This window comes from Oncorhynchus tshawytscha, linkage group LG11, assembly GCF_018296145.1.
Source record: "Oncorhynchus tshawytscha isolate Ot180627B linkage group LG11, Otsh_v2.0, whole genome shotgun sequence".
In the NCBI taxonomy this organism is placed as follows: Eukaryota; Metazoa; Chordata; class Actinopteri; order Salmoniformes; family Salmonidae; genus Oncorhynchus; species Oncorhynchus tshawytscha.
In genome coordinates, this window is record NC_056439.1 from 47,977,443 (window position 1) to 47,990,949 (window position 13,507).

At 40.9% G+C, this 13,507-nt stretch overlaps 2 protein-coding genes across 9 annotated transcripts in view; both read right to left on the reverse strand.

Annotated features, from left to right (window-relative positions):
* LOC112262223 (ena/VASP-like protein) overlaps positions 1-1,211 on the reverse strand; it is a 56,672-nt gene extending 55,461 nt beyond the window's left edge. The window contains exon 1 of one of the 3 annotated variants that reach the window (XM_042330199.1): positions 752-1,189. In XM_042330199.1, coding sequence (XP_042186133.1) covers positions 752-756 — 5 coding nt within the window. In that variant the 5' untranslated portion in view covers positions 757-1,189. Of the gene's footprint in view, positions 1-751 lie in introns of all 3 variants that reach the window. The other 2 variants (XM_042330200.1, XM_042330201.1) reach the window with 2 other exon arrangements.
* Positions 1,212-1,523: 312 nt separating this feature from the next.
* LOC112262108 (echinoderm microtubule-associated protein-like 1) overlaps positions 1,524-13,507 on the reverse strand; it is an 81,542-nt gene continuing 69,558 nt past the window's right edge. For all 6 annotated transcript variants that reach the window (XM_042330205.1, XM_042330204.1, XM_042330203.1 and 3 more), the window contains 9 exons: positions 10,019-10,144; positions 9,777-9,908; positions 9,309-9,376; positions 8,992-9,080; positions 7,686-7,783; positions 7,260-7,347; positions 7,060-7,155; positions 3,800-3,930; positions 1,524-3,684 (listed from right to left, as the gene is read on the reverse strand). In XM_042330205.1, coding sequence (XP_042186139.1) covers positions 3,559-3,684; positions 3,800-3,930; positions 7,060-7,155; positions 7,260-7,347; positions 7,686-7,783; positions 8,992-9,080; positions 9,309-9,376; positions 9,777-9,908; positions 10,019-10,144 — 954 coding nt within the window. In that variant the 3' untranslated portion in view covers positions 1,524-3,558. The remainder of the gene's footprint in view (positions 3,685-3,799; positions 3,931-7,059; positions 7,156-7,259; positions 7,348-7,685; positions 7,784-8,991; positions 9,081-9,308; positions 9,377-9,776; positions 9,909-10,018; positions 10,145-13,507) is intronic.

The window sequence follows — 13,507 nt, forward strand, 5'->3', positions numbered from 1 at the left end:
CCAAAATACAATTCACCCGCAGGGCACAGGATTTATTTGACACTTAGGCCTGGTCATTTTCAACACACAAAGGCCATAACCTTACAATATTCCTCCTCCGCCCATGAAAGAACTGTGAGCTGAGAACTGTCATTTGTGTGTCAGATCTCCCAGTCTTTTGTCTTTGCTATTCTGTAGGCGTGTTGTTGTTGTTGACTGATCTCCCATAATGATGCAGCTAGATCAGTCAATAACTGGCTAAGTATATGGCCTGTACAGGAATATGTGTGTGTTTGTGTGTGTGTGTGGTGGTGGGGGGGAGGGGGGGTCTCGTTTCCATGACAACATTGCTATTAAATGCAGGCCATCCAATAAAGGAAATGGATAGGTGTGTACAGAATGATAATTAATAGAATAGAGTAGAAGGGAAGGGAAAACACATGGATTCTATAGTTCTATATTATTCTATAGAATACCCTACCCATTGAATTTTTTACGGGTTTATTGTGGCTGTGATCTTTCACAAAAAACTGATTTGTCTATTGTGTAAATTCTATAATGCATACACGAGGACACGCATATTACATGGATATTACTCTATTAAAGTAGCATACCATGCTGTGATTAGGCCTTTTCATATATAATATTTCGTCTAGATTTCGTCTAGATATTTCGTCTAGATCGTGAATTTATTCACATCCACATTATTATAAAGGCAACGGTCTGACAAATGACGCGGCTTTGCAAACCCAACACATGCTCAATTGCTTACCTCATTTTTTCTCCTGTTCAATTAGACGATGACATGAAGAAATTGACATATACCGGTTTTTCCCTCTCAGACCGTTTGTAAAGCAGAATGTTCTAATTCAATATAACTAAAAGATCATACGCCAATGTTCACCAATTATGTATGGCTGTCGGCAATGCAGTCAGTCTGATTCTGGAATACAATGCGAGGAACCGAACGTTCTCCCTTTCTCTCTCAAAAGCTTTGCACTCCGTTTATTGTCTTGCATCCTTAATTCCATGTTCAAATGATGGTCGTGGTTGTCTCAAGAAGACGGGGGATTGTGGCTGACAGCAGCCTCCGAGTTGCCATATTTCCACCGTATTCGTGGTGTTTTGGCAAGGTGGAGATTTTATAAAATAGTTGACCACAGCATGCAACCGGTCCAATGCTGCCCGCTCGAGACGACCGCCTATAACTGCATCACTCGCTCTCTGTCAGAACAATGGAATTATATAAGAAAGTCACTTATAATAGTCTACCAAGCCTAAATTGCATTTATATCACACCGTTTCTTTCCCAATCATTACATCATTTCAACACACCCAAAATAAACTGGAATTTCAAAACGTCAATCAAAAAAAGATGACGGAAAAAGTCCGTCTCAAAGATTTGAAGGAATTTCAGTCTTTACTGTCAAACAAATGGGTACTTATACTGTGGAAAAACTAAAACATTTTACATTCCCTCTGAATGGTTGTGTCCTGCGTCAGTTTTCATATACTCAAACAAAGACCCAAACAAGGACAACAACTTATTGTTTTAATAATTTTTTATTAGAAAATTATTCCATCACGGTTACATTGTTATGGTCACATGTCAAACATCTGCATATATCCAATCATTATGTTTGGTGCTGAAAAAACAGGGCTACATTCAGGAGGCAAACGTTTCAGAATGTTTCATAAATATAATGAATAGTGCTGATGCGATTCTTTATCCTACCAGTCAGAAAGGTCTGATTGTTCTCTACATAGTATATTTCTCTCTGAACGTTCCACAATATTGAGCCCTGCTGAATGCAGCCCAGGTATAACCAATGTCATGCATGCCCTGGAAACTTTGTATTACTAGAAAACAAACCCCAGATGAAGGACCAGTTCAGTCCAGACATGACCAGTGTGGTACAGATCACTCTTGCTGTGATTACTTTTGCCCGGGTGTGAGAAAGATTTCAATATGCATGACTTGTTTTGTTCATGAATATTCCAAGTTATCAAGAAGCAGGAGTCAAGGTCAGTATGGTAGCTAAGTCACAGGTTTAAGAGATATCTCTCCTTTAAGCCTTGGAGTGATTAAAAACAGCTGTAAATATCACAGAGTGGACCTTTTTAATAAGCTTTGGAGTAGTGATTCCTTGCAGGTGGCAGAACGTACGGTAGCATTACCAAGCCGAACCGAGCTGTACTGAGCTAGCCTGGTTACACTTCCACCATAGTTGTCGGAGCCATGCTGAAAAGGACCCAGGGAAAAGATAATATCAAGCCAGCCCGGTACGGTTTGGTTCGGCAGTATAGTGTGACAAGGGTATTGCAGAGGAAACAATTACAGTGCAATGGTCTGATTAGTACAAACCTTTTATTTACAGATCTAGTTTGAGACAGGAAGAGAAGGGAGACTCAGGAAGGAAGTGACCTCGGCAGCAGACAATATATAACAGTGCAGTCCAAATAGGTTTGAAACAGAGGAGTCTGGTGGGAGGAGCTATAGGAGGCCAGGCCCAATGTAAATACTGGAATAGAATTAATGGAATGGTATCAAAAACATATCGAAACCACAAACATGGAATCCTCATTAGACTCCATTCTATCAAAGCCATTACAATGTGTCTGTCCTCCTATAGCTCCTCCCACCAGCCTCTTGACACAGAGTTCAACTTCAGCTCTGTCAAGCACAGAATATCCTTCAAAGACGATGCTTTTCAACAGGTGTAAATAATAATTGATTATTCATTGAAATATTTATGTATTTGTTTTTAAAGGGCTCTTTGAAATGCCTTGTGGGATACCTTACCATATTACAGTTTACAGTTATGAAGTCATTGCAATACCTCAGGAAGCCAGACGATGGCAGTAGAGAGTTTAACATCGTCATATTTCTATGTAGTCTCAGAATTCGTCTATCCATTGCGCACTTGGCCTAGTAACAACTGCCTGTAGTAAACCTGCTGCATTCATTGTAAAATACACATCACATGATGAAATATTGTGTAATCATAGGAGTATTTGTTATTTTACTCTATCAGCATCAGTTTGAACCATATGTATGTGCTTTCTGTATAGACCAAATGCCCATCCTCAGTAGAAATCTTTCTCTGTCTTTCCAAGGCGGAGTGGTATCTGTAGTAGGCCAGAGAGGCTACCATAATGACATTGGGAAGACATTGAACTCCTACTTTTCTATTGGTTTCCTGAGCTGTGAAATATACAAAGCAAAGGAGAAAGACGGAACGATAAAAAACAAAACATTAGGTACTGCCTGTTGTATCTTCCTTTTGTTGCGATGATCTTCGCCCCCCAACCCATCCACCCACCCATGACCCGCCCCGCCCTCCAACAATCCAATCCTATGAACTAACCTAGGATCAGCTTGTCCTGCCCAAATCCTATCCTAAACTATTAATGGGGGAAATGCAAAACTAGGTGCGGCTCTAGGGGCAACTTCCTCCTACTCCAATAAGCTCATTGGGATCCATATACAGGAAAACCTCTGGGGGTGCATCCCTTCCCTTCTCCACCCTACCCAGATCCATAAAGAAACTGCATGTCTGTTGCCCCAAAATGTCTGCCTCACACTATTCGCCACTGCATGACGCTCATGTCCTTGCCCCCGGTGGAAACCAGGCAACTGTCGTCAAACAGGAAGTTCACATTGGTCACATGACTGCTGTGTCCGCCATAGACATGACTGGGAGCCTGAAAGGAGAAAAAAATCCTCAATCAATCAAACAAAAATGCAACCAATGGGCTCATGTAATCTTCACAGGCTCTTCTCAATGTATATATTGAATAGATTTAAAAAAAATCTTACCCGGAATTGACAGCAGGGGTATGAGAAAAGGCAGACTTTTCCAAAGTCGTCTCCTGTGACAAGCAGCTGCTTCTCATTAGATCTGGAGACGGCGTTGATGTCAGTCCCGTCAGAGCCATCAGGCCATAACCCTGTGGACCAGAGTTATAGTATTGGTCCCATTGTGTTATATTCTCCTATCCCTGCACTCTGCACACAATGTGAATGGCCATACAGTCACACATCCAGTCCAATTATTGGCAAAAGAGCTGATCTGACTGGTCAAAAGACCAGTTAGTGGCGAAAAGATCAGAATTGGGCTGCCTGTTTAAACGCAGCCAATGTGTCCAGCAAATAGATTCTCCAGCTGCTTCAACAAATTAATTTTTTAGCTGCTTCAACTAATAGATTCTTCAACAAATAGATTCTCCAGCTGCTTCAACAAATAGATTCTCCAGCTGCTTCAACAAATAGATTCTCCAGCTGCTTCAGTAAATAGATTCTTCAACTACTGCAATAAATAGATTCTCCAGCTGCTTCAACAAATAGATTCTCCAGCTGCTTCAACAAATAGATTCTCTAGCTGCTTCAACAAATAGATTCTCCAGCTGCTTCAACAAATATATTCTCTAGCTGCTTCAAATAAATAGATTCTCCAGCTGCTTCAACAAATAGCTGCTTTAACAAATAGATTATCCAGCTGCTTCAACAAATAGATTCTCTAGCTGCTTCAACAAATATATTCTCCAGCTGCTTTAACAAATAGATTCTCTAGCTGCTTCAACAAATAGATTCTCCAGCTGCTTCAACAAATAGATTCTCCAGCTGTCTTCAACAAATATATTCTCCAGCTGCTTCAAAAATAGATTATCATGCTGCTTCAGTAAATAGATTCTCCAGCTGCTTCAATAAATAGATCCTTCAACAAATACATTCTCCAGCTGCTTCAACAAATAGATTCTCCAGCTGCTTCAACAAATAAATTATCCAGCTGCTTCAACAAATAGATTCTCCAGCTGCTTCAATGAATAGATTCTCCAGCTGCTTCAATGAATAGATTCTCCAGCTGCTTCAACAAATAGATTCTCCAGCTGCTTCAACAAATAGATTCTCCAGCGTCTTCAACAAATATATTCTCCAGCTGCTTCAAAAAATAGATTATCATGCTGCTTCAGTAAATAGATTCTCCAGCTGCTTCAACAAATAAATTATCCAGCTGCTTCAACAAATAGATTCTCCAGCTGCTTCAATGAATAGATTCTCCAGCTGCTTCAATGAATAGATTCTCCAGCTGCTTCAATGAATAGATTCTCCAGCTGCTTCAATGAATAGATTCTCCAGCTGCTTCAACAAATAGATTCTCCAGCTGCTTCAACAAATATATTATTCAACAAATATATTCTCTAGCTGCTTCAACAAATAGATTCTCCAGCTGCTTCAACAAATTAATTTTTTAGCTGCTTCAACTAATAGATTCTTCAACAAATAGATTCTCCAGCTGCTTCAACAAATAGATTCTCCAGCTGCTTCAACAAATAGATTCTCCAGCTGCTTCAACAAATCAACAAATATATTCTCTAGTAAAAATAGATTCTCCAGCTGCTTCAACAAATAGATTCTTGCAACAAAAATAAATTCTCCAGCTGCTTCAACAAATAGATTCTTCAACTGCTTCAATGAATAGATTCTCCAGCTGCTTCAACTAATAGATTATCCAGCTGCTTCAACAAATAGATTCTCCAGCTGCTTCAACAAATAGATTCTCCAGCTGCTTCAACAAATAGATTCTCCAGCTGCTTCAGTAAATAGATTCTCCAGCTGCTTCAATAAATAGATTCTTCAACAAATAAATTCTCCAGCTGCTTCAACAAATAGATTCTTCAACTACTTCAATGAATAGATTCTCCAGCTGCTTCAACAAATAGATTCTCCAGCTGCTTCAACAAATAGATTCTCCAGCTGCTTCAACAAATAGATTCTCCAGCTGCTTCAACAAATAGATTCTCCAGCTGCTTCAACAAATAGATTCTCTAGCTGCTTCAACAAATAGATTCTCCAGCTGCTTCAACAAATAGATTCTCCAGCTGCTTCAACAAATAGATTCTCCAGCTGCTTTAACAAATAGATTCTCCAGCTGCTTCAACAAATAGATTCTCCAGCTGCTTCAACAAATATATTCTCTAGCTGCTTCAACAAATAGATTCTCCAGCTGCTTTAACAAATAGATTATCCAGCTGCTTCAACAAATAGATTCTCTAGCTGCTTCAACAAATATATTCTCCAGCTGCTTTAACAAATAGATTCTCTAGCTGCTTCAACAAATAGATTCTCCAGCTGCTTCAACAAATAGATTCTCCAGCGTCTTCAACAAATATATTCTCCAGCTGCTTCAATAAATAGATCCTTCAACAAATACATTCTCCAGCTGCTTCAACAAATAGATTCTCCAGCTGCTTCAACAAATAAATTATCCAGCTGCTTCAACAAATAGATTCTCCAGCTGCTTCAATGAATAGATTCTCCAGCTGCTTCAATGAATAGATTCTCCAGCTGCTTCAATGAATAGATTCTCCAGCTGCTTCAATTAATAGATTCTCCAGCTGCTTCAACAAATAGATTCTCCAGCTGCTTCAACAAATATATTATTCAACAAATAGATTCTCCAGCTGCTTCAACAAATAGATTCTCCAGCTGCTTCAACAAATATATTCTCCAGCTGCTTCAACAAATAGATTCTCCAGCTGCTTCAACAAATATATTCTCCAGCTGCTTCAATAAATAGATTATCATGCTGCTTCAGTAAATAGATTCTCCAGCTGCTTCAATAAATAGATCCTTCAACAAATACATTCGCCAGCTGCTTCAACAAATAAATTCTCCAGCTGCTTCAATAAATAGATCCTTCAACAAATACATTCGCCAGCTGCTTCAACAAATAGATTCTCCAGCTGCTTCAACAAATAGATTCTCCAGCTGCTTCAATGAATAGATTCTTCAACAAATAGATTCTCCAGCTGCTTCAATGAATAGATTCTCCAGCTGCTTCAATGAATAGATTCTTCAACAAATAGATTCTCCAGCTGCTTCAATGAATAGATTCTTCAACAAATAAATTATCCAGCTGCTTCAACAAATAGATTCTCCAGCTGCTTCAATGAATAGATTCTTCAACAAATAGATTCTCCAGCTGCTTCAATGAATAGATTCTCCAGCTGCTTCAACAAATAGATTCTCATGCTTCTTCAACAAATAGATTCTCATGCTTCTTCAACATTGCTCACCAAAGACTTGGAAGCCCAGGGTGCAGGTGGAGGTGGCCCAGGGGATGTCCCGCGTGGTCTCCACACTCACCACCTGTTTACACACAGACGGGATCCCTGGAACGACATACAGCTGATTGAAACGGGGAGGTGCTACCTGAACGTGTCCAATAAGAACACAGATTTTAATTTTTCATTTCAATAAACCAAACAATACTTACAATAGAGTATCTCATAGTCTCCTGAGTTGGACACCAGGTACTGAGAGTCCACTGACCAGTCTAGATGGGTGATGAAGCTGGAGTGACCCTGAGAGAGAGAGAGAGAGAGAGAGAGAGAGAGAGAGAGAGAGAGAGAGAGAGAGAGAGAGAGAGAGAGAGAGAGAGAGAGAGAGAGAGAGAGAGAGAGAGAGAGAGAGAGAGAGAGAGAGAGAGAGAGAGAGAGAGAGAGAGAGAGAGAGAGAGAGAGAGAGAGAGAGAGAGAGAGAGAGAGAGAGAGAGAGATGAGAATCAGCTGTAGTCGGATGGATGACTCAGCTTGTTATAAACCATAATGCACTATGCCATAAGTGCGCATAATTTAGCATATCCTCCTGGTTTGAGGCCGAGGAGAAGAAGGGGTAGGTCCTAAATATGAAAGGTGCTCACCGAGCACTTTCCCAATCTGCTGTACTTCCTGCCACTCTCCCCCACTACGTAGATATAGATGTAGTTATCGTGAGAGCCGATCGCCAGGAAATTACCATCTAGGAATAAGAACAGGAGATTAGGTTACAACATGGCCTGTATCAGTGTTACAATATGGTCTGTATCAGTGTTACAATATGGTCTGTATCAGTATAACAATATGTTCTGTATCAGTATTACAATATGGTCTGTATCAGTGTTACTATGGTCTGTAAGTGTTATATGGTCTGTATCAGTGTTACTATTACAACATATGGTCTGTATCAGTACTACAATATGGTCTGTATCACTATTACAACATGGTCTGTATCAGTATTATAATATGGTCTGTATCAGTATTACAACATGGTCTGTATCAGTGTTACAATATGGTCTGTATCACTATTACAACATGGTCTGTATCAGTATTATAATATGGTCTGTATCAGTATTACAACATGGCCTGTATCAGTGTTACAATATGGTCTGTATCAGTATAACAATATGTTCTGTATCAGTATTACAATATGGTCTGTATCAGTACTACAATATGGTCTGTATCACTATTACAACATGGTCTGTATCAGTATTATAATATGGTCTGTATCAGTATCACAACATGGTCTGTATCAGTATCACAGTCAACCTGTAACTGTTAGGATGTTCTCATAGAAGGCCTACTGTTGACCTCTTGGTTTCACTTCAGACAGGTTATAATGCATTATGATGCAGCTGTGAAGCATTTTATGTATGGCGCCCTTATATTTTCTTACAACCATCTGATAATGATTCTGACTAAATAACAACCATTTATTGATCCTGACTAAATAACAACCATTTATTGATCCTGACTAAATAACAACCATTTAATGATAATGACTAAATAACAGCCATTTATTGATCCTGACTAAATAACAGCCATTTATTGATCCTGACTAAATAACAGCCATTTATTGATCCTGACTAAATAACAACCATTTATTGATCCTGACTAAATAACAACCATTTAATGATAATGACTAAATAACAGCCATTTATTGATCCTGACTAAATAAAAACCATTTAATGATAATGACTAAATAACAGCCATTTATTGATCCTGACTAAATAACAGCCATTTATTGATCCTGACTAAATAACAGCCATTTATTGATCCTGACTAAATAACAACCATTTTAATTTAAAAGATGTACTATGAATATTCATCTTTATAATAAGTCATAATAAAGTCTCATATATGCTTATAGCAAGTAGCCTAATAAAGCATTATAAGAGCCTATTACCATACCCGGTGCAAAGCGGATAACAGACAGCTGTTCATTCCCATCTGTGTGCACTGTGACTAGATCCTTAGAGTCGGTATCCAGCACCAGCCACCTGTGTGACGAAAGAAACCCATCTTCTCATTATCAAAAGTATACTAACACATCACATATCTGCTGTAATTTCACAAAGCCCACGTTGAGACTCCTATCGTAATGAAAAAACACTATAGAAATGACATGTGTTGTTGTTGTTATTATTATTATTATTACGGGCAGATCTCTATGGCTTTTGTGATGGAATTGGCATAGTACGATTCTCCTTCGAGCACTACGCTGTCACCTGCCGGTCTGCGTTCCTATAGCAACCACTGCTCCAGAGGGATGGAATCCAGCAGACTGGGCCGCGTCCTACCCATGAAAGAAAACGAAAGGAAGTTTCACGTCAATGCTGCATCCTGAAACCTTTGCCACACCCAAATAACCAGCCTCAGTGAAGAACTACTACAACACAAAGAGACTGAAGTTTTTTTGGAGATGTATAAAACACAAAGTCTTGAGATAATTAATAATAATTTAAAAACACTATGCTTTCCTGCGCTATCTTAGAACCCAGACTGAGTTTTTCCTGAAGCAGATCATGTGGTGAGATAAGGCCAACCCCCCAACATATTTGTCATTGCTGGCTATACAGCACAAACAGATCTGTGACCAAGCTAAGCTCGTGACCCTTCTACTCATGCAGTTATCTGAGTGTAATGTGTGAGGTTCAGGGTTGTCCCCAGGGGGCGCTGTCTGTCTGTCCGTCTACCTCCATAGTCTTGGTCCAGACAGGCTGATGTGAGGAGGAGTCCCACAGGCTGACGTGCTTGTCGTGACCACAGGTGAGGAAGTGGGGCTTCCAGGGGTGCACGGCCAACCCCCACAGCTCATCTGTGTGACCCTGGAGAAGGTAGGGAGGCCAGTTAGCATATCATCATTTAACAGCTACATCTCTTCGAAATTTTAGGTTTAATGTCTGCATGAACTAGAATGTCAGATAATTGTACCCACTTGAGTGATGGGGGTAAATTCGCCATATAAACTGCCTTGTAGAACATAGTTCCTGGTGGTCCCAATAAGTACACTCTCCCCTTTGCCCTCAGCAACAGTCCGGACAGGACCAAATAATTCAGGAACCTGGGACAAGGTGGGAAAATAAATAATATTATTCATATCAACGGTAAGCTTCCTGCCACAGTGGATGTGAGGGCTGTTTACTCGGTCTTTTCATTGTTTCATATCACAGATGGCTGAGTGAGTGTGTGTGTGTGTGCATGTGGGGGAGGGGGGGGGAAACAGAGTGGTGTTTGCATTGTACAAATCATTGGTATTATTGTTTCCATCATATAAAATACATATACAGTGCATTCAGAAAGTATTCAGACCCCTTCACTTTTTCCACATTTTGTTACGTTACAGCCTTATTCTAAAATGGATTTAATTGTTCCCCCCCTCAACAATCTACACACAATACCCCAAAATGACAAAGAAAAAGTGTTTTTTAGACCATTCAACAAAAAAAAACGGAAATATTACATTTACGTAAGTATTCATACCCTTTACTCAGTACTTTGTTGAAGCACCTTGGGGGGCGATTACAGCCTCAAGTCTTCTTGGGTATGACGCAACAAGCCTGGCACACATATATTTGAGGAGTTTCTCCCATTCTTCTCTGCAGATCCTCTCAAGCTCTCTCAGGTTGGATGGGGAGCATTGCTACATAGATATTTTCATTTCTCTCCAGAGAGTGGCTCAGGCTCTGGCTGGGCCACTTAAGGACATTTAGAGACTTGTCCCGAAGCTACTATTGCGTTGTCTTGGCTGTGTGCTTAGGGTCATTGTCCTGTTGGAAGGCGAACCTTCGCCCCAGTCTGACGTTCTGAGCACTCTGGAGCAGGTTTTCATTAAAGATCTCTCTGTACTTTGCTCTGTTCATCTTTCCCTCGATCCTGACTAGTCTCCCAGTCCCTGCTGCTTAAAAACATCCCCACAGCATGATGCTGCCAACACCATGCTTCACCATAGGGACGGTGCCAGGTTTCCTCCAGATGTGATGCTTCGCATTCAGGCCAAAGAGTACAATCTTGGTTTCATCAGACCAGAGAATCTTGTTTCACATGGTCTGAGAGTCCTTAAAGTGCCTTTTCGCAAACTCCAAGCGGGCTGTCGTGCTTTTGACTGAGGAGTGGCTTCCGTCTGGCCACTCTACCATAAAGGTCTGATTGGTGGAGTGCTGCAGAGATGGTTGTCCTTCTGGAAGGTTCTCCCATCTCCACAGAGAACCTCTGGTTCTCTATCAGAGTGACCATCGGGTTCTTGGTCACCACCCCAATTGCTCAGTTTGGCCGGGCGGCCAGCTCTAGGAAGAGTCTAGGTGGTTCCAAACTTCTTCCATTTAAGAATGATGGAGGTCACTGTGTTCTTGGGGACCTTCAATGCTGCAGATATTTTTTGGTACCCTTCCCCAGAGCTGTGCCTCGACACAATCCTGTCTCTGAGCTCTACGGGCAACTCCTTTCAACCTCATGGCTTGGTTTTTACTCTGACATACACTGTTAACTGTGGGACCTTATATAGACAGGTGTGTGCTTTTCCAAATCATGTCCAATCAATTTCTGTTTTCACTTTGTCATTATGGGGTATTTTGTGTAGATTGGGTAGGAAAAAAGGATTTAATACATTTTAGAATAAGGCTGTAACGTAACAAAATGTGAAATAAGGGAAGGGGTGTGAATACTTTTTGAATGCACGGTACATGCATCAAGCAAGACCCACATATTTCTGAAAGAGCTAGCATCATCTTTTTGCTAAATGTGTATTCGTGAATGCCAAGCAAAGCCAGGCTTCCCCCAAAATTGACCCCCACCCCCCAAATAACATTAAATAATTTATCTTTCATCTCGGTGTTTCATAAATGTCCTTCAATTCGCAAGAGGCTGAATGGTATCACACCGGAGAAAGCATCCAAGCGAGCTAAACAGCGGCCCTCTGTTTCAGTATATGTAGCCCATGTATCTGATGCTGTCTGCACTAAAAGTGTATGGCATTATTGCCACCCGTAGCATTGAATACAATAGCAAGGGAAGCCAGCGAGGCATTTGGCCTCCCTTGACAATCAAAAATATATAATAATAGCCCATCGGTGTTGAGCTAAACCGAATGAGGTCAACTGTTAATGGTCCTGGCGCACCAAAAAGATGTCAGAAAAAATGTAATTTTTGTATCTCACTGTGTCGTTGTCCTCTGTAGCTAGCTAAAATCAGCCCTTTCCTAAATTAGCTATGGATGGAGATAGGTATTTGGACTTGTGGTTTTACTTAATTCTCTGTACTGGACAATGATTATAACAGCGATTCTGATCCACCCATTAATGCATACATTGTGCCCCTGGCCTGAGAGGATGGAAGTTCAATATGTAACTAGATGTAGTAGGCTAATGTTAACTAGCTGGCTCATCATTGCCCATGAAAGGAAGTTAGGCTATTGAGTAAGCATTTTTAGCCAGGTAGTCTAGGACAACAAAAACTTAAAGCTTGTACTGTATGACAGAGTGATAGACCATTTCGGCAACATGAAAGAGAGGAGGATGGCTTTGGCGTTTCTCTACAGGTAGGGTGAGTCAACATGTTTTTTCTACTTACACACACACAGAAATCAGCAACATGGACAGCCCCATCATATTTAGCTTACGTTGATTGGACTAAATCGTTCTTGGTATCTTTAAGTTGTTACTTCATTAGACTAAGCAGAGGTGATTTGATGATGTTGAATTGTTGAAGTTGAAATGGTGCTGGAATGCTGGAGGCAGAAACTGTTTTCATTGTGACTTGCGGCAACTCTCCGTGGTTCTAAATCAATAGTTGTTAGTGGTCCGAAAATGTTGGAAACATTAACTTGCTTGACCATGCTGTAGGTCATGTAAATTATATTTTACCCCAATTTCGTGGTATCCAATTGGTAGTTAGTCTTGTCTTATCACTGCAACTCCTGTATGGACTCGGGAGAGGTGAAGGTCGAGAGCCGTGAGGCCTCCGAAACACAACCCAACCAAGCCGCACTGCTTCTTGACACAATGCCCACTTAACCTGGAAGCCAACCGCACCAATGTATCAGAGGAAACACTGTACACCTGGTGACCGTGTCAGTGTGCACTGGGCCAGGCCTGCCACATGAGTCACTAGTGCGTGATGCGACAAAGACATCCCTGTCAGCCAAACCCTCCCCTGACCCAGATGACTCTGGGTCAATTGTGCACCTTCACATGGGTCTCCCGGTCACGAACCCAGAATCTCTAGTGGCACAGCTAGCACTACGATGCCTTAAACCACTACGATGCAGTGCCTTAGACCACTACGATGCAGTGCCTTAGACCACTACGATGCAGTGCCTTAGACCACTACGATGCAGTGCCTTAGACCACTACGATGCAGTGCCTTAGAACACTGTGATGCCTTAGACCACTACGATGCAGTGCCTTAGACCACTACGATGCAGTGCCTT